At 46.0% G+C, this 25352-nt stretch overlaps 1 protein-coding gene across 5 annotated transcripts in view; it reads right to left on the minus strand.

The window, feature by feature from the left end:
- Positions 1 to 25352, minus strand: part of SETBP1 (SET binding protein 1) — a 269098-nt gene that overhangs the window by 236042 nt on the left and 7704 nt on the right. For 2 of the 5 annotated variants that reach the window (XM_069002367.1, XM_069002363.1), the window contains exon 2: positions 16028 to 16688. In XM_069002367.1, the coding sequence (XP_068858468.1) occupies positions 16028 to 16519 (492 nt within the window). In that variant the 5' untranslated portion in view covers positions 16520 to 16688. Of the gene's footprint in view, positions 1 to 16027; positions 16689 to 18357; positions 18415 to 19861; positions 19989 to 25352 lie in introns of those variants that run through there. The other 3 variants (XM_069002365.1, XM_069002366.1, XM_069002364.1) reach the window with 3 other exon arrangements.

Consider the following 25352-nt stretch of genomic DNA (forward strand, 5'->3'; position numbering starts at 1 on the left):
GATTTGCGCTTCCACATCTGGGTGACGGTGAGGAAAATTAACAATTTTAAAAAAAGAAAGGGAAGGAAAGCCCCTGTCATCTCAGCTCTCCTTCATGTGGCTGGCAGCATCCTGAGGCAGGTACCTAATTGCCCGTGGAGCCTTTGCTTGCTGCCTCACCCGCTCTCCTCCCTGTCTCACATGTTGCTGAGATTAGTAGCTAACAGTTCCGCTGTCAAAAGCGCATGTGATGAAAATAATGCCCAGAGTGCTGCCTGTCAGCCCCAGAAATGCCTGCTCAGATCTGATGGTAGAGGACCCCAAAACCTCTGCTCACCTGGCCTCCCGCTCAGCCGAGCATCCACTGCGGCTCTCCAGGGGCTGTGCCCAGCCGCCCACTCTATGAGAAATTGCTGACCCTTCCATCACATGGACTCTTTAATTGTTCACATCGGTATTTTGTTTCTCTCTACTGTAGACAGTTTGCTGTCAGTTATCTGTCCTTCATATGTAATTAATTGTGCTGTCTCCCAGCTCATTAGAAACAAGCCCCTCTCCTCCCCTTCCCCCTCTCCCCCGGCCAAGTCACAGTGTGCATTATTTAGGTTAAATCATGTTTAAATAACTACATAAACAGTAGGTCGAGTTTGCCTTTTGTCTAGGCTGAGACTGTTGCTTGGCTCCTTTCTCAAAGTGCCAGACCAGGAAAGCCCTTATCCCTGGAAGCACTCGAAGGGAAATCCTCACTGGGCAGAGCAGCCGTGCCACCCCAGGAGCAAGGGAAGGTCCTCTGAGCAGAAGGCTCGTCCAGTTGGTAACAAGAAGGAGTTGCCAAACTTTAATAAGGCAGGCACAAAAGTCAGCACTGCAGAGCAAAAATCTTGCCAGGAGGATGTTCATCGTCTAGCAAGAGATAACAGTGAGAGGAAGGTGAAGGCTGGTTTGGTTTGTTTTATTTTTACTCCTGCAGAGCTTATTCCAGCCAGCAAAATGCACCTCAAGAGACTTCACTTCACACATAATGGGTCACCCGCTACCACCTTACAACTACAGCACTGAAACTCAGGTGCTGCAATGCACATGAAAGACTTCTGAGCATTCATTCAATTAGGAGCAAAATGAGAGACTCTGAAGTGGGTTCCCTCAGTGCACCAGTTACAAAAAAAAAAAAAAAAAGATTGAGGATGTGGGTATACAGGTTCAATCAATCTAAAAACCAAGATGAATCATCACCTTGAACTCAAACACAGTCTGCACTGAACTGTCTTTTACTGTTACAGTAGCAAAAGTGAAACCTGTAAAGTTCATGTGCTTATTTTTCTGGGCCAAAGCTTTATGTCCTTGTAAACCATTTTTCTGTGCCAAAGTACTGGTAATATCATCTGATGTAAAGATTTGAGGATTTAAATATCTGCTTCTATCTGGGAATAACCACTGACAGAATGAGCATGAGAAAGCTTGTTTCCTCGAGATTTCCAGCTTAGCCTAGGAGATTTAATCATCTGGAGGAGCTTCGGGTGAATCACCTGAACTTTTGGATGCCGACTGCAGCCAAGACCTCCCATCCTCCTTGTGTGTGCACATCCTCGCTGATAGACCTGGGCCAGTCAAGTGCTTTAACTGATTGGACCAGGCTCAGCTTTGCTGGATTGCCTGCACAAAGGTTGTGAAGGGCTTCTGTGAAGACTTCCACATGAAAAGCTCTGCAGACATTTCCAGCAGTGTTATGCGAAGATAAATTACTACTCAGGGAAGATGTTTACACCAGTAATGTGAGAGGCAATGAAGTTCTCTCTTCCTATCACAATCTGGGCACTGATGATGGCAGAACAAAAGCCTTTTGGGCTGCTTGAGACTAACGAATCCCACCAGTGACATGGGAAGACCACCACGAAGAGCCAGGGACTAGTTCAGTTTTACAGTCTATCTGCAGATGGTCCTCTCCTCCACAAGGGCTTAGAAAGGATGGGTGTCCCTAAAGTTGTTTTATCAAAGACCTTTAATCTAAACTTGCTGCCTGGGCTTATTACAGCTGCTGGTCTGCCAGGGAAATGTGCTGCTGTGAAGCTGAACCCCACAAAATGGCAGTCTGGCTTCCCAGCTCGCTCTCCTAACTCTGCTTGTACTGCTTCAGGAGACAGTCCACCCACCGCTTTGTCTGATTTTAGACAGACAAAAATATAAACTAGCCACAGCTTGGTTCATCAGAAACACACCCAGCTTTTAGGTGATGCTGTATGATTAATAATATATGCCTTAAAAAAATAAAAATGTTCTCAAGAAGGAAAGGGGAAAGGAAGGAAGAAAGAAAAACATACATGAGTGGGGGAAGGGGGAAAAAGGACAACAATCTGAGACTTTCAATGGGAATGTCCAAAAATAACACAAACAGGATCTCCCTGCCATCTGCTTCGATCCTCTCTGAATGGCTTTCAAAGCAAAAAGCCTTGCCAAAACCTGACAAACAAAGCACTGAGCATCAGTTTTAATGGAATACCAATACTGTGTTCCCCCTTCCCCCCTTTTTGCTTCATAGACACACACCTTCCACACCCTTCCAGTTGCCAAATAAATGACACTATGCAAAAAAATTTGCTTCGCTTATGAATCTGAATAAACAAGAAATAATTTTGCAAGTGGTCCCATATATCTCTGCTTCCCTGCTTACAATGGACACTAATAAGATTTGCCATAACTAATTCATTCTTTCACACCATTACCCTATTCTTTAACTAAAAAAAGAAAAAAAAAATTAAATTCTGCATATCCCATGTGCATTTTTCTGCAACTTTCACACAGTTGAAACACAAGGGTTTCAATGGCAAAGCCCAACCTTCACAGTGCAGTTTAGGCCTTTCAATGAGGCTTAAATGTGAGTTTTACTTCAGCCTAAAAATGAATAGAAGAATGTTTGTCACTTGTTTTGTTTGATTTCCCATTCTCATTTAAAAAAAGAGATGTCTAATATGATGGGAAATGGGGAGGCATAGGGGAGCTGCTGTCTTAACACCAAAGGCAGTGTGTTAGTGCACATGAAGCAGAAAACATTGACTCCAAAGACAGTGTGCTAGCACATATAAAACAGAAACAAAATTCATTAGCTGAAAAACCCAGCAGTTCTCCTATGCTTCCTTTCAGCCCAGCTAAGCAGACCAAACTTCTTTTCCTTTTTTTTTTTCCCCCCTCAGTTGGTTGGTTTTTTGTTTGTTTGTTTTTTGTTACTGGTTGGGGTTCTTCCAAGATTCGCATCTCGCCTGGCAAACTTAAGAAGCTTAAAGCCACGCTCCTTTGTTGCACTTTGTTCCCTCTGCTATCAGGATATTTTTATGTACCAGGAGCACACCTTTGCCAGCGCCAATCAACCTTTCTTTCGCTTTTCTTTCTCAAAAAAACATCTGAGGCCTAAATTACTTGAACAAACAAAGGAGATTTCCCTCCCTCTCTCCCCTGCTGCCACCTCCCCCCTCAGTGCTGGGTCTGCCCCTCCTCCTCCGGCACACAAATGGCCTCACACCAGACGGGATGGAGGGAGGGCTCCCAATTACACCTCTTTATTAACGAGGGGCCACGGCGGGGAAGGCACTGCAGCAGCGTGGGGTACAGACTGTGGCTGCTGGCTCCTTCCTGTCACCCAAACTGGGGAGCAGAGGTCACGAGTAATCTGCTGGGAAGGAGCCCGAGCGCGAGAGCTTTGGCCCACCTGCCAGCCCCTGCCATGGTGGGTGGGCATCGCTGCTCTGGCCCCACCAGCATGTCTGGGAAAGGGTGGCAGGAAAAGCCTGCAAAGACCACTGTTGCTTCTTGCAGCCTGTGGATGGGGAGATCTGGGGCGTGGTGGGAGAATGACTGATCCAGCAAGCCATGGGGTGGGAGCAGGGGTCCTTGCTGCAGCTGGGGCAGTGAATGGTGGGATGGCTTCTCCAGTGGCCCCGGGTGAGACACCTCTGTCTGCTTCAATTTTCTGCTTGGAAACCTTGGGAAAGAGCTGAAATTCTGTGTTCTTTTGTAGTATTCAGACATGACATGGTCTAAGTTGTCCCTGCCTGTGGCAAGGGTTTCCAACCCGAATCATTCTATGATCTATAAGAGTTACAAGGCACAACCTTCAATTTTCTGTAAGTACCATCCATCATCTGAGTCCTTTTTGCCTTTGTGGTGATTCATTTTCTTGTTCTACTAGGAAAGAGGAAGGTGTTTCTGGATGGTCAAAATCAAAACCCTTTCCTTTTCTCTTATTTCAGCCTCAGGTCACCTTTTGCATTCGCCCATCAATGCTGTGGTATCACACCTGATGGTAAAGTTTCTGAGCCCCTTGGGCCTCTTATTTACCCATCAGACCCTCTTCAGCACTGCCTGCATGGCTGTTTCCATCTGGCAGAGCCCAAATCCTCCTTTCTCCTTACCTCACTGTTTAAATTCCTCTCCCACTGGGCTGCTGGCTTTTCCTCAGGAACAAAGCACAGGCCTGGTGAGCAAACACTTCTACCCATCTGTGTCCAACAGCTATGACAAAAACAGCTCCCCTTATTCCTAAAGGTCCCCACAATTTTCCCCCAGACCTCATAATATGCTTGTCCTTTCTGACTCCCACCCTACTCTCAAAACTATATTTGGTCACTGTGTCCAGTCTTTAGGCTTATTTATTTACAGACCTTCAGGCTACCTGTGGTTCTTGTTGAGTCTCTTTGGTGTCAACCTGCATCTGTTTTCACCACGAGTGGCAAGTCTGTGGACAGGCAGTCAAGATGCAGAGAGAAAAGGGGGCTATAAGGGAAGCATAAAACATTGCTATTTTTTCTAACCAGGGATTAACACATGGTTTTTAAACAAGAGGACTCCCTTCCCAGCTGACAGCAGCAGCTGCAGCTTCTGACTTGCTCACAGAGTGGCAGGGAATCGAATCAAAGAGAAAAGAAGAAAGAGGACAACCCTTCCTTGGGGAGTAGGAAACACAATGCAAGCTATTCTAAAATCCCTGAAAATACTGGCTTGGTTTTAGGTCAGGCTCTCCTTCCTCCTTCTGTCCTGAGTGCCCCCACCCCCTCACACACACCCCACTCAACAAAGGGAAATTGGTATTTTTCAAAATTCTTCTGAAAGCCAACCCGGCAGATGGTTCTTTCCATGCTGGGGAGGAACAAAAAGAAAAACCTGCCAGGATACACATCACTGAGACGTGACAAAGATGGGCATGGTGGCTGGCCTTTGACCCAGGGATTTCATAGGCCTATTAAACCATGTGGCCAAGATGGACTGAGTCGACTTCTATCTCCAGCATGCAGCTGCTGTACCCCATGGGCTCGTGCTAAGTATATTAGATTAAGTCAGGCCAGATAGACTGAAAAGAGACAGGGTTTCCATCTCCTACCTTTTCACCTTAGGACAATCCTCATCTAAGCATGTGGTAGTGAAATTCAGTGGCCACATTAATGGTATAGATAGTAAAAGGCTTATTTAGACAGTAATTTGGAACAGTCCTACTTTACCAAAGTCTTTCATATATATCAGTGATATGAACTCCTGCAAATGCAGAAAGCCAAGGGCAAATCACTGCCAGCCTTTCTATCAAACTTGAAAGCCTCAAGTTGAGCATCTGGCTGTCTACCACAAGCTGCCCTCCTTTTTCTTAAAAACATCCTCTAGATAACATGAACAGCCAAATTCCCACTCTCTTCGAGTGCATGGCAAGCAGAGCCCAGACCTCCACGTCCCAAGGGCCCAAGTTGGTTCCAAGGATGAAGCATGGCTTGGTTATGTGCCACAGCTGCCAACCAAACCACAGGGAGCAGCAAGGGATGTGCTGCCCTCCTGCAGGGCCGCCCTGTGCTTCACAGATTCCCAGCGCTGGCAGTCGCTGTCCCCAGTGACTAATAGCAGCTCCTGCCCACACCCAGAGCTGATGACCTCAGGACAAATCAGTCCCTCCCCATCACCCTCTCCCCATTTCCTCCTGAGGTGGCTGTGCTGTAGTCACAGAAAGAAATAGGCTTTCCCACCCCCTCACTTTGAATCAGGAATATAATTACAAGTGATGCAATGGAATTAAGACCAGAGAGAGAAAAGGCTGGAGGGAATTTGTCCTGCTGATTACATAAATTATTGAAGAAAAGTATCCCATGGAAAGAAAGAAGCTGTCTTTGGGAAGAGAACTTCACCAGCTGTGTGCTGGTAGACACAATGTCAGAAAATGGACAGGACAAATTAATTATCCCTGTCTAACCTGCACACAACAAGGGATATAAGAAGTAGAATACCTTATCAATCCAACAGCATCAGTTCCCAGTGGAAGACACAATAAAGAAGTGCCTTCAAGCTCCCTGTTAATACAAATTAGGCAGGTGACTAATGTAGGGACTGTCCCTGCAGCTGAATAGACTTTGGTGGGAGGCAGAAATGAGGGCTGGTCAAGACCCTGTTAGTGCTGCTGCTCCACAGTGGAAAAAAATATCTGCCTCTGGTCTACTTTTCTTAGTCTTAAGGGTGACCTTTCATCAAATTACCCACCTGGGAATACAGCAGATAAAATTTTGGTGAAGATACTGAGGCACAATGTTCTGCTGAGGAGCAGGGGAGACTACTGATAAAAGTCTATTTAGCAATCCCAGTGTAAGCTCTACCTCGGAGGTATGAGGAAACTGTTTCCTACACATCCTCCTGGGAAATGTTTGCCAACCACGTTACAGAAGTGCCTTCTCACAGAAGCACCAGCTGGGGAACCAGTGACTCACCCTGCGGTGAGGGGAGGGTGTGATCGTGGTGACACACTGAAGTCCAGTGCTTGGCTGTCTCCTTGTCAGAGTCCTCGGCATGGGGAGAGGGGGGCCATGTCCTCTGGCTCCTTTGCTTGTGCCACCACATTCCTTCCAAAAGTGAGAGCATTGGGCAAGTCAAAATTACCCACGGATCCCCTCAGGGCTGATTCTCATCTTTCAGCCATGTGGAAGGAGAGCAGCTCACATGAAGTTAGGATGCTGCAAAGTACTGAAATTCCTCAATGAGCCACCCAAGTTTATAGTGGTAGGGTTTTTGTAACACCCGATGTCAATAAAAAGATACCATCTCTCTCTGCAAACCTTGCCACCCAGGTGAGAGAGAGCCATGAGAAACTGATGAGAAGATAATGAGTACTCTGGTAGATATTCCTCATTCAACTCTTACCACATTTTAGGGTTTACAGACCAGAAGGGATTATTAAGGGCATCTAGGTCAACCGATTGCATGCTGGCCCCAAAACTCCACCCCCCTCATTTCTGCATCCAGCCCTAGCTGTTCCCTGAGATAAGTTTTAAGTGAGCAGGGAAGATGCAGACAGTTAACCATTTTGAAACAAATTAACCTGTTTAAATGACAGATAGAAGAGGACTGGTTTCCAGAAGGGGTCTGCACTCAGTGCTTGGAGATCAGGCCACCCCTGGGAGACTCAGCAGTGTCATGGTTAAGCAACCACAGCTCAGTGAAAAAGGGTTGAGTGTTAACCTGGCCTGTGACAGGTTCCTTGAGTGAGTCACTTAAGCTCATTGCTCTACTTCACATTCTGCACTAAGAGACAAGATGGTTCCACTTCTCCTCCTCTCTATGGAGCTTGTGAAATGTTTGCAGGACAACAGGCTCTCCTGATGCCTTCCTTTGTACAGGACCTGCCAACAGCAATCATGGATGCACAACAGCAGCATAGGGACGGCACCTTAAAACCCCACTTAGTTCTGCAAACACAGCTGTGGTTGACCATCTATCTTGAATGACCATGTCCTCATGTTCAGCAAACCAGTCTTGGCCACAATCCAAGCCACATCTCAGATGTACAACCTGATTTTCAACCTGTAGTAGGACACCTTAGCCCTCATGCTGTTCCTTTCACTGTGCTCACAGATCCAGGAAAAAAGAAAAATAATAACAAGATGTTTGGCCTGATACTACTCTGCCCACTCTGGAGAAGAGGAGTTTGTTGTCCATCCTACTTGGTGGCAGTGTAATGCTACTGGTGCATGCACCATGGCTTGAGAATCCCTTTCCTTATAGCAACCACCTGCAGCTCAGAGTCCAAACATAACCACAATGTAGAATTAGCATTTTATGTCCTGAAATGAGGAAGACAACAGCTGCTGGCCTAGCTCACGTTAGAGGTCATGGCAAGAAATGGAAAATAATGCTCTGATGAAAACACAGCTAACTGAACTAGTCCTCGAGGGTCACATCTCAAATGGAATCATTTTAAGGTTCAAGAGTTGGAAAAGTCTCAGAGTTAAAAAACAAAACAATGAATGTTTATACTGGATATTTTTAGACCAGTTTCCTAAGGAAACAAGGCTAACATGGTGACACTGTGTTTGTGTGTATGTGAATGCACATACAAAGTCCTTGCCTGCCTGCACAGTCCTCTCTCCTCAAAGGTTTTTGTATATTTTGTCCAGTTTTGATCAAGTGTGATGAAAAACCAAAATATTTGTGATATAATATTCTAACAAGTTTTGCTCAAACTGTTCTCTGGTGAGAAGAAAGGGAACCTTGAGGGGCTCCCAAAAAGGGTTTGGCTGGAAAGTTCATTCATCTCTAGACACCAGAGAAGTCACATAGGAAAGTGGCCAGAAACCAATTGTCACAAGCCTCCATTCTCTTAGAAAAAGCAAAAAAAAAAAAAAAGACAAGCCGAGGGCACCAGGTAAAACCACAGTTTCCATTCAAATGGACTAAGATGGGTCTGTTACTCAGTCCCACTGGCTGGGCAGGAGAATGGGGCCAGCAAGAAGCCCATCTAGGAATGAAGCATGTGAAGAGTTAGACCTGACCTGAGGGGGCTAGCTGGGTGTGTTGTGTGTGTGTATTGGTGTGAAAAAAGGAATTCAAGATGAAAAGTCTGTCAGCAAATCAGAAGGTATCTGTGGTCAGACATGCCTGGAAGGGGAGGAAGGGAAGCACTGCAGGGTAAAGCTGATGCTGGAATAACAATAACGTGTACATGAAGGACTGACACCCCAAAACCTCTGCAAATGAAAACACAGCCAGTTTGCAGCCCTGGGTGTGCATGCCAACACATCACATCTCCATCTCTGTCAGCCTCGAGGCCACGGTGCTTTCGAAACACCTCACGTGCACTGGCTTGGCCAGGGGTTTGCACCCTCTCCTGCAGCAGTCTGGTGATGGGGCTGAGGACCTCCACCTGGATCCCCAGCTTCCTGCACCTGTCCCAGTTTCTTCCTTGCAGCATCTCCTAAATCCCAACACCAGGTCTGTGGATATTTTGTCATGGTTTGAAGAGAAAGACACAGCACAAGTAAACAAGAAAATGTCACAGAGGGCCATCGAAACTCAGCTGTGGGAGGGAGAGCCTGCTGCAAAACAAAACCTGTCCTCAACACAGACAGCCTCCCCAAGCCCTGGTCATATGGCAGCTAATCAAGTACACCAAGTCTTCCTGGTTTGGCACACTGTGTTCAGCAGAAAAAGCCTGCTTACATTTCCTCAGCCCATCCCTTCACTGCCAGATGTTTGCTTCTTTAGGACACACTTGATTAGATGCAAAAAAAAAAGTCACTATTCTTTGGGAGCACACAGTGAGGGATGGGCATCAGCTGGGTCAGGCAGAGCAATGAGCTGGAAAAGACACTCTGCCTTATTCCTCTCACGAGATATCCAGGACATATTACAAGATGGACATTACTCCAGCAAGCTATGAAGGAGAAGGAAGGGTTAAGAGCTGGGATCCAGCCCTCCAGCTCTTCACAGAGAGGCTTTAAACAGCCTTCAGGTGGGACCAGCCTCCTCCAGATGGCTATGTGGGGAATCAAGATGACTCGGCTCCCAGTCTGAGCACCTCAGGTGCCTTCATGGACCAAGACGAACCTAAGTGGTTCTCAGCTCCTAGAAAAACTGGTTTCTTAAGTGAATAAATTCATATCTTCACAAAAACAAACCGAAAAAAACTGCCAAACATTCCTTCCTGTTCTCTTTTTGCAGTGAGCCTAAGACACCTGAGGTGGGAGAACACCAAACTGCAGCTGTTTCATTTGTGCCTTCAACAATGTGGTAGAAAGAAAAGCTAGCCTGAAGGAAACCTGGGATGACTATCAAAGAGCTGAGTTTCTGTGGCTTTGCACCCGTAGGCTTTTGTAGAAAGACTGTAAAAATGCCAGGAGCCTCATGCCTGTTGGAGCAGCTCTGCATTGATCTCTCAGCTGCTCAAGAGCCAATTTCACCTTGGAGGCAGCTGGAAGAACACTCCTCCACTCTGTTGGCACTTCTGGGGCTCTACCACTATACCATAACCTGGGAAGAGGCTGAAGTCCACTCTGCTGGTGTGAGCTCCACGTCCCTGCCACAAGCATCACATAGAGCTGTCTCAAGGCTTTACTAAAAAAAAACAGGGACTAAACCAGCACTGAAACACATCAAGGCTGAAGGGACTGTGGATGTTCCATCCTTGGGGGGGGGGGAGGGGGGCAGGGAGGAAAAGAAGCTGTAAATCAAGCCCTGGCACTTCAATCAGGTACAGCTAACACGCAAGTCCCTTTTCCTCACTAAGCCACAGGGAGCACGCACTTACGCCAACCCCCTGAGCCACGTTAGGGATCGCAAGAGGAAGAGCTGACTCAGATGACATCTTGCACAGGGATGCCCTTAGCAAAGAGGGATAAGCATGCACGATGAGCAATTGGATGATCATGCACACAAATCACCGGGGAGATGAGTCCAGCACAGGGGTAATCCAGCAAGAGCTGCAGATGCACACGAGAACCTGGAGGGAAAGTGCAGCGTGCAGTCATCAATAAAAAGAAGGGGGAAGGAGAGGAGGGGGAGCACTGGTGATCTTCTGGGGAAAAAGGAGGGGTGCAACTATGTCTTTTCGCTGGTCCTAAAATCACGAGCCAGACAGAGGTGACAAAGAGGGGTTACCTTTATAAGGATCCGTAGGTGCACAACTCGCCGGGTGGAAGACGCCGAAGAGCACCCAGAGCGTAACACTAATACAATTTTTATATGTTCAGCAAATTAGCATATCTGACAAAAGTCACCAATTAGAGACATAAGTGGTGAGGTAATTCCCCTCCAGTTCAATCCTCTTTGAATTCCCTCCCCCCCGCTTTAGATAGGAACTGAACTTTGCTTATGAAAATGTGTCTGGGACAGCTAATTTCAACCTTGGTTTCCCCAAGAATCTAACCTTGGACCCCCAGCTTGGAGCCACTGGGGAATTTATTTTGTCTTTCTGTCTAATAGAGTAGGTGAAGTGCTAGCTATGAATATTATGATAGGCTACAGAGCTACAAATATATGTTTAAAGAATATAGAAAATATATAAAATAAAAAAGGTAAAAATCAATTCGGCATCAGCAAGGGTGAGAACACATGAATGAGAGAGTCCTCAAGGAAAGGTGAACCACTGCATATGTGGGGCAGTGAAAAGGAAGACTGTGAATTGAATTTCAAGGGGGAAAATGTTAGAACTGCTTCCTGCAGAGAAATGGCAAACACCTACAGAAACTCAAAGGGAAAAAAAAAATTGGAAGAAAATCCAGATAGAGTTTCCTCTGACTACACACATGGAAGCTTTACTTCCAATTGACTTGCTGCTGTGCTTATCTCTCAGCAATAAAATGCATTCACCCATCCCAAGCTCTCGAAAAACCCTACGAATTACAAAACCACAAACTTACATTCTCTGAAGAAGAATGTTATGCATATGATGAAAGCTCCGAAGAACCTTTGTCAGACTATGCTTAAAGAAAGAAGCAGTGGAAAATGAAATGTTTACAGACATAAGAGAATAGGAAAAAACCCAAAAAAACAAATGCAGGGAAGGGACAAAAAAAGGAAACAAAACAGAACCAGAGAAATAACTGTTCATCTGGGACTTGTTAAATGCTACGTGGCAGGCAGGGAATGCTGATAGGTTGCTTCATTGCATTTGGTGCCACACTTTCAGTGTTCCTCTAGACTGATAACATGTTTCCTTATCTGAAGAAAAAAACACCTTTAGTGTTGCTGAGGTGGTTGACTCCAGCAACCCTACTGCAGGTGAGAGAGCAGCTGCTGCAGGGCTTGCCAGCATTCCAGCAGGACATCCTCTGGGCTCCTGGCTTTTTTCTTCCCTCCCTCTCCAATCAGACTAAATGAAATGAGCTATTTGTGGGTTTGGAAGTGGCAATGGTTCAGCCCGCTCCATCCCCAGGTGCCAAAGGGTTGAAATAAGAGAAAACTCTTACAGAACTTTTGTGCACTTTCCAATTGCCACACAAGCAGCCAGAGACACAGCTCGAGCTATGATTCAACTTCTGAGCAGCCCTGGGAAAAGGGCTAGGAAACTACCCTTACTCTTTTTTTCAAGTAGGGAAGTCGATGTGAAACTTGGCGTGGTCTGGACTTAAAAGAAACCCCAAAAGTTGTTGGGTTGCAGCCAAGCATTCAAGCCAGCAGAGCAGAGGTTCCCAACACTGGTACTCTCTCAGCCCCTGCCTCCCTCCCCTCTCCGGGGCATCAGCAACCGCACCCAGCAAGATCCTCTCCTGAATTCCCTCCCCTCCCATTCAGGATCACATAACATCCCTGGGGCGATTGCTCGCATGGAAAAGCAACATGAGGAAAGTATTTAATGTATGTTTATGTCTTTTAATATAGTGTAGCAGCTGGAATCAAAGGCAAAAACCCCGGGCCTCAGCACATGAGCATCGTGGCTCTCCACAGAGTCCCCTTCTAATTACCGCTGCTCTCTGGACCACAGCTTTAGAAATCAGGCACTAAACCCTACTGCCTAATTAGCAGAGCAGTGTAAAGCTTAAGAACAGGCATATCTTCTTCCTCCCTAAGTGGCCACTGAATAAATGCTATATCCCCAGTTCACAGTCCCTTTTTACATTGCTGGCATTACCAGTCCTTCGTGTACCCACATGCTGTTACTTAAATTGCTTCCATGTTTTCATTACTTGCCCTCTATGCTGCATGTATTGAAACTCCTGCAAGAATGCTGAAGTGGTATTTCAAAGCACTGGGGACTGCTGGAGATGTATCTGGAAATATTATGCAACAAGCTAAGGGGATTTTTCAAGTACTGATAGAGTGTGCACTTCCTCAAGGGAAAAAATAAATTTGGGTGCTACTCCATGATGTGCAGGACAACCACTCCCACCCACCAGAGGCATTAGAATGGCACTTGCAGCTCAGTCTCTGTGTATTCTCTGCATCCACGAGCAAGGTGGTAAACTCAAATAATGCTCCTGTGTGCAGGGGAAATGTGTACATTGGGCCAAACCCTCCTGGCAAAAATCCATAAAGGACAGTGGACTGATGCCACCTGAAGGTCTGTCCCACTCTTTAAATGTGTTGTTCCCTCCTTCTGCTGCCAGGAGCTGATTTTCCTGGAGCTTGTGCTGATTAAACCAACAGGCAAGCAAAACAGCCTAATGCTGAAATTTCAAAACCACCAAAACCATTTAAATGTGACAAATCACTTTTTTTTTCCCACAACCCCTACTGCAGCTCTCAGCGGTTCTGCAAGTGCATGCAGAAGGTTCCTGCGTGCTCCTCTTCCCAGGAAAAAGATAGACCAGAGATCTACATCTCCAAGTGAGTTTCAACTTGCTCTTTCCTCCTAGTTATCTTCCCCCCAAAAAATTTCTGTACCAGCCACAAGATAGACACTGGCCATAGAAGAAATCATTCTGCCAGCACTGGAACTTTTCTTCCACTCAATTTCAGCCTCCCTTGCTGCAGTGGCTTTGATCACCCCTTGATGCGAGGTGCTCACAGCCTGATCCTGGAACCCCACGAGCCGAGGGGCAGGTGTGTGTGAAATCCGCCCCGGCTGCGGGGATGCAGGTTATTCCCCATGCTGGTGATGCAGGCTGTAGGTCTCCAGGCATCACACCCCTCGAGATCACAGCACTGGGGTCTTCCAGACCCCTGCTGGGGACATCTCTGCCGCAGCTGCGGCTCAGCAGCTGCCGCGCGGCAGCCGTTGGGTGTTATGCTAATGGTGCACCGGGGCAGCAGCCCTCTCCCCATCTGCTCAGAGCATCCACCTGCTGGGTGGTGAGGTTTTTTTGTTTGTTTTAATGGCCAGATTAGACCAGTGTTGACCCAAAGCGCTCCCAGCCTGAGCTCAGGGTGTGTGTGAACACAGCCCCAGCCTGCTCCGACCTCACAGCACAGGTGCAAGCTGGATGCAGCCGCGTCTGAGCCGTGATCTGTTTCTTTCAAACTCCTTATCCTCCTGCAATTAAGGTCATCACCCTGAGCATAACCATGCTACAAGGTGCTTTTTTAGCTATTGTTCACACTGGGTTTGTTTGGTTTTTGTTTAGGGTTTTTTTGTGCATAACTTCCTTATGCTTAGCTTTATTTATTCAACCTCTTTGGATGACCACGCAGAACACACCTTCCATGCCCATCTGACTGGGTGATAAAGACAAATGAAGGCTCTGATTTTTATTTCAGTCATATTTTCCTCAGTCCATGAATGGTAGGCAGCGGTTTGCAGTTCTTTTTTTCTCTTTACATGGCCAGGGAAGGATTGCTTGTGACACCTTTGCTGTCACTGAGCACAGTCTCATAAAACCGCTGTTTCCCCTGAGACCTCTACAAGCATTCAGGGAGGACAAGAAAGTGGAAATTAGACATTGCTTAGTGCTAAGAAGGCAGCCCATCCTTTTCAGTAGGTGGGAAAATCTCTTCTCAAAGCGTTATAGGGCCAAACCTCTGCTGTGTTAAAAAGAGCTACTTCTTTCATGCCCATACACTACACCATTTAGAAGATTCTGAGAAGAAAAAAAAAAATCCCCTTCATTTGGGGATTCTTTGGTTTGTTTTCAAGTTCAGCTTGTAAGAAAAGTACTCTAAGAGTGTGTGATGTTAATCTCCCTGGGCTCTGCTTTGAGTCAGTGGGAAATGTCGATGCTTAAAAAAGTGATTTTGAGTTATGAAAATTTTGGTCTAAGTCAGTCTGCTGCGGAGGATTTCTCCAGGAAGAGGTGGTGACAATTAGCCTCCTCAAGACTTCACGTTGCCCTTTGAGTACCCATCACATCTGTAAGGTATGGGAGAAGAGGGATCAAAGCTGCATGAAGAGGAAAACCAAACCCTAATCACTGACAGCCTAAATCTGAGATTATTTTACCCAGGTTTTGGAGACATTTGTGCATCTTTTATCAAGTCTGTGCTCCTGTCTGAACTCATGAAGCCCATGTGCTACTAAGGAGGAAGAGGTGAAGTATTTGGACTGTAACCTGACCAAAACTACTTGGCTAATGCCTAGGACAGAAAATACCACTAACCCAAAAATTTGGGTCCCCACCAGCACTGCTTAATACACTCAAACTAAATTTGGTCTGTGTACTAAGTGTAGGCAACACTACAGAAAAATCAAGCCAAGAGTAAATCAAAAGGCTGCTCCTGAAAACAGCTCATACAAAGAAAGGATTTTCTTTCTTTCTTTTCTCATCCTTGAATAAGTGAAAAAATAAAAAAAAAAGTTCAATTTTTACCCAGACTTAAAGTACCAAAAATTTCTCTGCAGAAGGATATTTCAAGAAAATGATATGCATCTGGAAGAAAATGAGACTTATAATGGAAGTATTTTCTGTAGCATAACTATAGCACTACTCACACAATGCTGTAATCAAGAATAATGGAGCCCATCACCCAGAATACAGGAATGAATTCAATTGTTCACCGTGCACATACCTCTATTTTAAAAATGCAGTTGAATGCTTTAACTGCCAAAAGGCTTGAGCATTAGTGCTCAGGCACAAAGCAGTTTAGAAGTGGGCTCCTTCATTTCTCAGTCATGTAATCATTAATCTCAAAACTCAATTACATACAAAAATAGAAGAGGCCTGGTTGAACTTTTGATCTCTTCTGAATTGGCTCATCTGAAGGATAGCTCAAGATCATTCCCGATGCAGATGTGGCAGTGCAGGATGGTCCTTGCCCTGCGCTCCTGCAAGGCCAAATCTTGCAAAGCTTATGCCTTGGACACAAATTGTTTGAGGAGATTTTTTTCTCCCTGCTCCCTCTGCTTCTGGGAGAAACTAGAAATATGTGAAAGAACAGAACATACCTTCTTTTTGGAGTGTGATCTGTCCTCCTCTTTAGCTGTTTTGCTATTTTTCCCAGTTCTGGAAAGCTTCTGTTCCCCAGACTGCTTGATGGTGATTTTGATCTCGGGAGGGCAAATATAGTTCTCCAAGTTCTTTGGGGGCTTCTTCGCTCTCTTGGTGGTCTGGATCTTTAGTTTTAAACTCCCCTCTGTGAAGTTAGCCTCTTTGATGGAAAACTCCTGCTCCTCCAGGCCATCTCCTGCCACCCATTTCTCACTGTCTGCATTGGAAGTGGAATCCACATCTCTTCCGGAACCGAGCTCATCCTCTTCCTCGGGCTCCAGCCTCTCACTGCTCACCGGGATCCCTTTCCCCGCGCCTGACGAAGGCAGCATCGTCTCCCCTGCGCAGCCCGAGGCAGGCGAAGGCTTTGTGGAGGTGACAGCAGCTGGCAGAAAGTCTGCCTCACCCCCCCTTTGCCGGGAGCTGCTCAAAGTCTCTCTGGGCTCCATAGCAATACCACAACGTCCTGGAGTTTGGTCGGAGGGAAAGGGAGTACAGGAGGGGATGAGGGGAGCAAGGGCAGATATGATCCCAGGGAGTGAATGGCAACTGTCCACCAAATTCAATGTCCCGGTCACCCAGAGGCTGCAAGATGCTCAGAAGAGACCAAATGTGCCACTGTCAAAAGAAAGGAAAAAATAAAGAGGAAGTTAGCACGTATACACACACACACATATATCAAATGAGTGTGGAGATGACTGAAACAGGGCACAGGGCACACTCAGGCTTCCCCTGCAGCATCTCAAGGGCTTTCCTTGAAGCACAATGGGAACCAAAGCTGACCAGCACTTTTGAGGGCTGGATCTGAAATCACAAAGCAAGGAAAAATAGCTGTGTGTATTGTTAAATTGATGACAATTAATATATATTTAAAAAAAACACATCCAAAGTGTTGTCTAAATGCAAACATCTTCAACTCGACTTATGCAATGAACGAGAGGACAGCCAGCTCTCCACACCCATGAAGTTCCTCATTACCTCAACGTGCTCACTGTCACAGAGTTTCCAGAGGGGGGAAAAAGTAAACTCAGACACTTGCCATGGGTTAAACAATAACCCAGTGATCAGAGCACAGAAAACGTGGTGCTGCCCTCTGAATCAGCATCAGAGTTTCAAACTCTCTGTTTCCTCACTTCCCAGGTATGAGAGAGACGTGCCCTTGGCTGCCAGCTATTCTGAGGGGAATCCTGCTTTGGATGAATAATTCATCACAGACCAACTGCAGCCCAGGGTGCTCTATGGGATGCTGTAATTGCAGGAGGAACCACCTGGACTGCTTGCAGGGCATGTCAGTGTCCCAAGTATTGAGGTGCGCGGAGGAAAGCTAAACTCAAGATTTTCCAGAGTTCCTCATGCCCCTGGGTACCACTGCTCTGTGGTGAAGCCTGGGGCTGGATGATGCACAGACTGTGCTCTCAACCTTGCAAGTTTTATCTTCCTTTAGAACATCAGAGATGGAACCCTTTGAGGGAGAAACACTCCTACTTGGTACCTTACAAAATCTCAGCTAAAGGGAGAAGCTGTGGATGTTCAGCTGAGACAGAAGTTGTACCAGGAGTAGCTCCCTGCTGGATTAGCTCAGCTGCACTTGACCAACTGCCATCAAGATCTGAGCACAGCCAGGGATTTTCCAGGTCATTCTTGGCAGCGATATACCATAAAGAAAAACCCAAAAAATTATCTTGCTGCCTATCACCAAATCAGCACAACAGTGCCAGTATACGCTACTCCAAAGCACAGCTCACCCAGAAGAAACACTTGTCCTTGTACCACTGGCTTCTTTTTGCTTTTTAAAGGTACCTTGCAGGAGCTTGAAATTCAACAAGAAGTAATAACAAGTGCTTTTTATTAGTTGTAGATCCACTTTTGCACTGGAGTGTGACCATGTGCCACTTGTCTGACCTGGGCATGTATGGCTACAAGTAGAAAGTCCTAAGCATCCTAGAGCTCCATGAAATCACTAGGGTACCTCCACCCAGGTCGCAGAAGACACAAATTCAAATAAACTTCCCATAAATAGCACAAGCTGACAACCCAAGCAGAAAGAAAAAAAAGAAAGAAAAAAAAAAGGGAGAGAAACAACTTGGAGCCTGAATTGCCATCTGGCCTTAGGGATGGTTTCTGTAACTCACAGGAGATAGAAATACACCACAAAAACTCTTAATTTGCACATCTCCTGGCAATAGTGGAGAGACTCATTTCCCAGAGCTGGTGTCACTAGTCTCATTTGAGATGATCTTGAGTAATTAACAGACCCAAGGTCTCCTGCAGGCCTACCCTGACTCACCCTGTGGTCAGCCAGTCTCTCCATTTCACCCCTGGGAAACAAAGATCACACTTACATCCTTCAAACCCATTGTAGGGTGGGTTAGTTAATGCCCTTACATTGTTTTGAACCCAAACCATGTGGTAGTTGCTAATTACTAACACAATTAGTACATGAAAGCCACCCAGTTGGGAGGAGCTGCTCCACCTCATTGACTGACTTTTCACCTTGCCTCTCCTTGTGCCTGTGAAGGTGATGGGAGTTAGAGACACCTTCCTCTTCCAACTGGCCCAATCAAGAAAGAAAAAAAAAAAAAAAAAAAAAAAAAGCCCTCTTACTTATCTGCCATTTTACATTGTTAATCTACGTGGAGAGGGACACAGTGTACACACTCTGCTGGGCTGCAGCACAAACACAAGGTGGTAAAAGCTCGGTGGTGCAGCATTCCAGGGAGTTACCGCTCTGGTATGCACGCATGTACAATGGGCACTCTGTGCCGGCCTCCGCCCACAGGCTTTTAACCTCTCTCGCTGCTGGCTGCAAAGAGCAGGCTCTGGAGCAACTCAGCAGGATGAACCTGCAGCCACCGAGCGTGCAAGGAAGGGACCACTGCCACTGCCACAGTGAACCAGCCCTCTTGGGACCCTCGACTGAACGGGAGCTTAAATGCAGCTCACGACTCCAGGACAGGAAGAGTCCTTCAGGTTTTGAGCCACTGGGTAATGTTTTATGGAGGGTGAATAAAAAGCCAGGTTTCTGCTCCAAAGTCTGGTTTGTGGGTCTTGGACTCAAACGCTGGGTCATAATGTCCAAACACTCATCCCTGCTTGGCTGTGTGCCTCCAGGTCAGCATAAACAAGCAACAGATAAATAAAGTCATTGCATTACAGCCATGTCAGACAAATTCATGCCAAATCCACCTTAAACCCAACTTAAAAATATTAGCCTCCTGTTCTGCCAAGACTCTGCAGATGATATCACCAGACCCACAGGTAGCAACAAATAACCCTGGGCTCAAATGCTGCACCCAGAATTAACTGGGTCATTGTTTTAGATATCTCCTTACTCTCCTTCAGGGTTAATAGTTAAATGACTTGGGTGCAGGGACATCATACTCGTCTTTCTAGTTTGGGCAGGCTACCTGTACTTTGACTAATTAGAAACCTCACTTCAGGCCTCTGAACATGTAACCTCTACCGGAAACCTCCCCTCTGCAGAGCGCCTGCAAGGAGAATCACAGAGTCACAGAATGGTTTGTGTTGGAAGGGATGCTAAAGCTCATCCAATTCCACCTCCTGCTATGGGCAGGGACACCTTCCACTATCCCAGGTTTCTCCAAGGGCCGTTAAACCTTGCCTTGAACACTTCCAGCCACAGCTTCTTTGGACAACCTGTGCCAGGGCCTCACCACCCTCCATATCAGTATATATTCTTCCCAATATCCAGTTCAAACCAACTCTCTGTTGGCCTAAAGCTATTCCTCCTTGTCCTGTTGCTGGAAGAGCTCAATTTCTATTTTTAATACCCAAGACATGAAGTCTGTCTAAACTTCTAAGTGCTGATCCAAGCTGCCCTTCCAGGCCTCCAATGCTCACCAGCATCAAGTCCTGTTCAATGAGCAGCTACAGAGGCATTTTACCATCCAAATTAAGCTCACGGGGGAAAGTGTTACTGCTAGCAGGTTTCCTGCAGTCAAGTTAAATTTGAGGAGGATAATTCACAGGTGAATGACAATAAATTTCACAGAAGTTGGCATTAGCTCTTAATTAGGGAGAGATTCATGCTTCCTCTGATAAGTACTGAGAAATAATCAAACGCCTGCTTGCTCAGCCTTGTTGCCAGTGCTCACGTTTCTTATCAGCTCCTCTGGGCACCTGTTCTGGAGCAAAAGGCCTTTAAGTACGAGACCTTCCTTTGGGTCATACTGGATGTCTCCTATTACAGGTTCTGAATATGCTCCCTTCTCCTGCCTCAGGCAACCTGGTGTTTGTAAGTATTCAGATGCCAGGGCTATAAAGTGATTAAAGTGAAAATTTGCTGAGGACAAAAACAGAAGTGAGAGCCAATCGGAGGGAGGAGAAATCCCCCTGTTTGGGATTCTCCGTGAAATGAAAGTGAACATAATACTTGGCATGGCTTTTGCCTTAAGCTTGGACTCAATAATCTTGGAGGTCTTTTCCAGCCTTAGTGGTTCTGTGATTCTGTGATACTAAACCACATTAGTAGCAAGCAAACGCAGTTTTGACACATGCAAGCAGGGCAGGTTCAGCTGCCCGGTGTTTCTGCTGTTCCTCTGAACTGCTCAAGCACTAGGGACACCACCAGGGATGTGGGAGCAATATTAAGAGGTGCTGCCCAAACCCCTTCTACACTAATGCCGCTGTAACTACTAAGGCTGCTTTAATATCGTTCATAGAATCCAAAGTGAATGGGTGAAAAAGAAAAAACGTCTGCTGAACAGGTTCAAATAAGGGGAAACTAAGGCACAAGTCTGAGGCTCATTGGGAATGCAAAGTGGAGGTCACAACTTTTCAGACTGTGTGCCTATCGTGTTGCCTTTGATTCTTGCAGTCTCCCATGGGACATTGCGTTAAATCCCTAATCTCTGCAAAATATCAGGATTCCTGGAACCCTCTTTACTTTCCATCCCTCTGAAACCATTCACCACAAAGCACTGTACAGCAGTGTTTAATGATGAGATATCACCTTTCACTCCAAAGACTCCCGGGTTGCTTCCATGGTCATTTATGGCACTGTGGAAAGGCAGCTGCCTCTGTGCCAGAGGCCAATGGACAGCACATGTTACAGCCAAGGGCAAGTTTTGGTCAGAAACATGCAGTGTCTACAAAACTTCAGAATTCATCATGGGTCTTAAAAACCCAACATCCCAGCATGTGACAAGCTGCACTGAACCCAGTTAACCCATACTGGAGTACAAAAATGCCCCACCCTATTTCTTCACTATTGTTTTGCAAAAGAAAAATATTGGAATTTCATGCTTGGTTGTGGTCTCTGTCCATGCACTGCCAGATAGCCAGCAGCATGACTTTGATGCTGATCAGGAACAGGCATCTGATCACACTTCTGTGGAGTGGGAAAGCACACAATATGAAGCTTAAAATTTTCATTGTGATGACATAAAGGCAGTCCCAGATGATGGGAAAACTTGTAAGCCATAAAGCCAGTGTGGTGCAGAAAAGTGACATAAAATGATAAAATACAAAGTCTTCTGGGATAAAATTAAATAACTGCTATTTTTTTTTTTTTTGAGCAAATTTGAACCAGTGTGAGTTTATACTGGATCAGTGTCATGTACCAGTAGTGTATTTAATCCACTGCTCAGAGCCCTGGAGTTAGATTTATGGCAGCTTTGGACCACAGCCTCACGTACTTCCTGAAGCCATGATACTCTGAAAGAACAACCCAGCTTTGGCAGGGAGCTCAAATAATGACTGTGGCAGTTATTTTCTGTCGACATTATGGATCACATAGGAAACACCCTCTCCCTGTCACCTGCCTTGTGTCCATCTAACTAAGGTATGTAATTCATTAATAGGGTGAATTAGAAGAAGAAATGTGATTCCTTTTTGCATGGTCCCCCTACTTCCAACTCTGCTTTTGTTCCAATCCTTCCAGCTTTACCTCTGATTTTGCATGGATTATGTGAGGACTTTCTACAAAGGGACAGGATGAAAGCCGTCCCAGATGCGGGTTATCCACATGAAAACAAGGAGCAAGAGTTAATGGCAGTTGCCAGAAATGTAATCTTCACTTGCTTCCATCAGACTGTGCTGAGTCCAAGGGCTACCATCCCTCTGCTCCTCCTGAGCAACACTGGCTGATGGTTCTGCCTCAGTGTGTGCAAACCTGGCAAAAGGAGCTAGGAAAGGTCACACTGAGGAAAAAAGACATGGTAAACCAAATATTTGTCACAGCCAGATGAAGCTGCAAGCATCCTCCCCAAGACAAAGGGGCAGAAATAAATGAAAATCCAGGCACATTGGTAATTACAGAGGCATGTAAGTGTGCACATTACACACACACATATCTGTCTTCTCAACATAGACACATTTAGAGTAGATTATGGAATCATATCTGACTCTATAATTAGGTTTGAGACTTTATAATTAGATCAGATAGTCACCTTTCTATGTAAGTAACTAACTATCATACAGGGCTTGCAGGAGGGCCAACTGAATGATTAAACAACTGACACGGCCATAAATCACAAGGACAATAAAAGCAACACTGCCCAAGGTACAGCTGTGGCAACCGCCAGCGTAGCAAAGCACCAATCTGCAGGAGGAGGAGAGGTGCCCATCATGCTGCCCAAGGACTTTTACAAGCTCCTGCCTGAGAGCTCTACCAAGGTTTTGTAAACTTACTCAGTCATAATCTAAAGCTGTATCACAGTGTTGGGAAAGGGAGTGCAGTCATCAGACTTGTGAACACCGCCTCACAGAGACTTCTGGTCTCTAAAATTATCAAACTCCTCCCACTTGTTCCCTCTGTGGCAGACAACAAAAATTTGGTTTGTGTTGAAAAGGACCTTAACAACCATCTTGTTACAACCCCCTGCCATGGGCAGGGACACCTTGCACTAGGCCAGGTTGCTCCAAGCCCCATCCAACCTGACCTGGAACACTTCCAGGCATTCACAACTTCTCTAGGAAATCAAGGTCTAGCATTTGATCCTAATGACATCAAGAGCTGGCATGTGGTTTTTGCCCATTTTCCTTGTGAAGATCAGGCCTCCAGGACACTGAAAAGCAGAAAGAGATGGCAACTGCTCCTCAGCTCATTACAACACAAAAAACCAAGCCAGCAGATTTGCCTAAGTCAGGTCAACACCAGGTTGCTGAGCTCCCAGACCAATCATCACCACTCTCAGCATGGTGTACAGAGCTGACTCCTCAGATGACACAAGAGACCACCCCAAGCACTCTGCTGGATGCACCAGTATGTGCCACTGCAAGGATAAAACTTATTCCATTAACAACAGCTCTTTGGGAGGAAGTGTCAATGTGCACAGAAGGGGACTTAAATACTTACTCCATTCCAGCCAGCTCTTGCCAAGCACACCATCCTGGAGGTAGCGGCAGCTACTCCAGGCTACAAATGGAAAGTTTTATGGGTATTTAGGGAAAGGTTATTGGCACAGAGATCAGCCACAGAAAGCAAAACCCTCTACAATTCCATCATCTGTGTTACCAAACTTTCCTAGATTGACTCTGCTCTTGGAGAGCTGCCATCACACACAGTAGCCTCCTTCTAACACCATCATGTCAGGGCAATAATCTCTTCTTCTCCCTCTGATCAAACATTTCCCCCTACACCATGAAATGTGTGGAAAAATTATTTCTCTGTACAAATCATTAATGAGAGTTTTGTTTTTATTTATTGCTGCTGCCACGGGACTACTTCTTTCACCTTTTTTTTCCCCTTCTCCATTATTTCATTTTTGCTTGCACATGTGCCAAATAGACCAGCTTCCTCTTCCTTTGGGAAAAACAAAGAAATAAATAAAATCTAACAACAAATCTGATTGGGAATGAACCATGCCTTGGCTCAGCATCCTTTCCTCAGAGCCATAAGTGATGGCACAAGGAGGACCTAAAAGGCTTCAGTCCAGGGTTTGTCCCGTGCCCAGTCTGGAGCCTGTGCAAAAAACACATCCCATGTTATTCCATTCTGCATGCTTCAAACGATGCTGGGAGTAGGAAAGGTTGGATTTTGTCCATCCAGGACTGCACTGTGCATTTCCATGCTGAGTAAGCAGTGGTGTCTTGCTTGGTGCTGTCTAATACACCGAGCACCCCCAGCGTCAAAGGGGGACCATGAGAAAACAAGGTGTCTAAAGGGCATACAAGAAGAATAGCAATAATTTGGGGTGTTTAGAGGAAGGAATTGGGGCTGCTTTGTCCTGCAGAGTACATCAGTGTTTAGGGGAACGAAAGTGCTGGGGCCGGCAATACAAGAATTCCCTTAAGGCATCATGGATAGAACAAGAAGAAGAAAAATCAGGAGGCAAAAGCAGCACAGGACACAAGTGGATGCAGCTGGATGCACACGGGACAAAGAGCAGCCCACAGCGCTGGGACAGTGATATCAAGAGGCACAAAAACATTAGCTGGGAGCATGCTGGTGGGAAGACCTGAGGCCAGGAATAAAGGCAAGACAACTGACAGCTGCTGTGGGCAAAGGGAAGGAGCACCTTTGCCTTTAATGAGGCTGAAGAGGAAGTGGTTATAGAAGTGCTGGGTGAAGTTGAGTCAGAAGGAGATAAAAGCCTGCTGAGTATCCGCCTGAAAGGCCTCTCCAGCTCAATTACTTCACTGTGCTCTTTGCACACATCGGGCTCCCTCCAAAGCAGCAGAGAGGGTCAGGAGCCCCAGATTCACCACTCAAATCCCTATTGAAGCAGGACCAGGACTTTGGACTGTTACTTCCTTAGAATCATAGAATCATTAAGGTTGGAAAAGCCCTTTAAGACCATGGACTGCAACCATTCCCCCAGCACTGCCAAGGCCACCCCATGTCCCCAAGTGCCACATCCACACATTTTTTTGAGCACTTCAAGCATGATGATTCTAACACTTCCTTGGGCGGCCTGTTGCGATGTCTGACCAACCCTCCAGGAAACAATTTATTCCTGCTATCTAATCTAAACCTCCTCTGGAGCAACTTGAAACCATTTCCTCACATTGGTAATACTTATAACACCACTGACTCCATGAGGATGGTAAAGGTTGGGATGGGATTGACATTTGGGGGGAATCCAAAGTCAAGTCAGTCATGGGTGCCACGTCTCTTCATCAATGACCTATGGATTGCAGTCTCTTAATCTGAATCCTTCACTTAGATCCCAAACAAGCAAAGTTTGGTCTGTGGGCTCTGATGGGTCAAGAGAACCCTGAACTGAGGTGTTGGTACTGCTGCTCCCCAGCTGGAGATGGGTGTGGGTTTGAATAAGTTCCCAGTTCCTACCTAGGACCATGCTGCAGCTTATTGTTATT

This window comes from Aphelocoma coerulescens, assembly GCF_041296385.1.
Source record: "Aphelocoma coerulescens isolate FSJ_1873_10779 chromosome Z unlocalized genomic scaffold, UR_Acoe_1.0 ChrZ, whole genome shotgun sequence".
In the NCBI taxonomy this organism is placed as follows: Eukaryota; Metazoa; Chordata; class Aves; order Passeriformes; family Corvidae; genus Aphelocoma; species Aphelocoma coerulescens.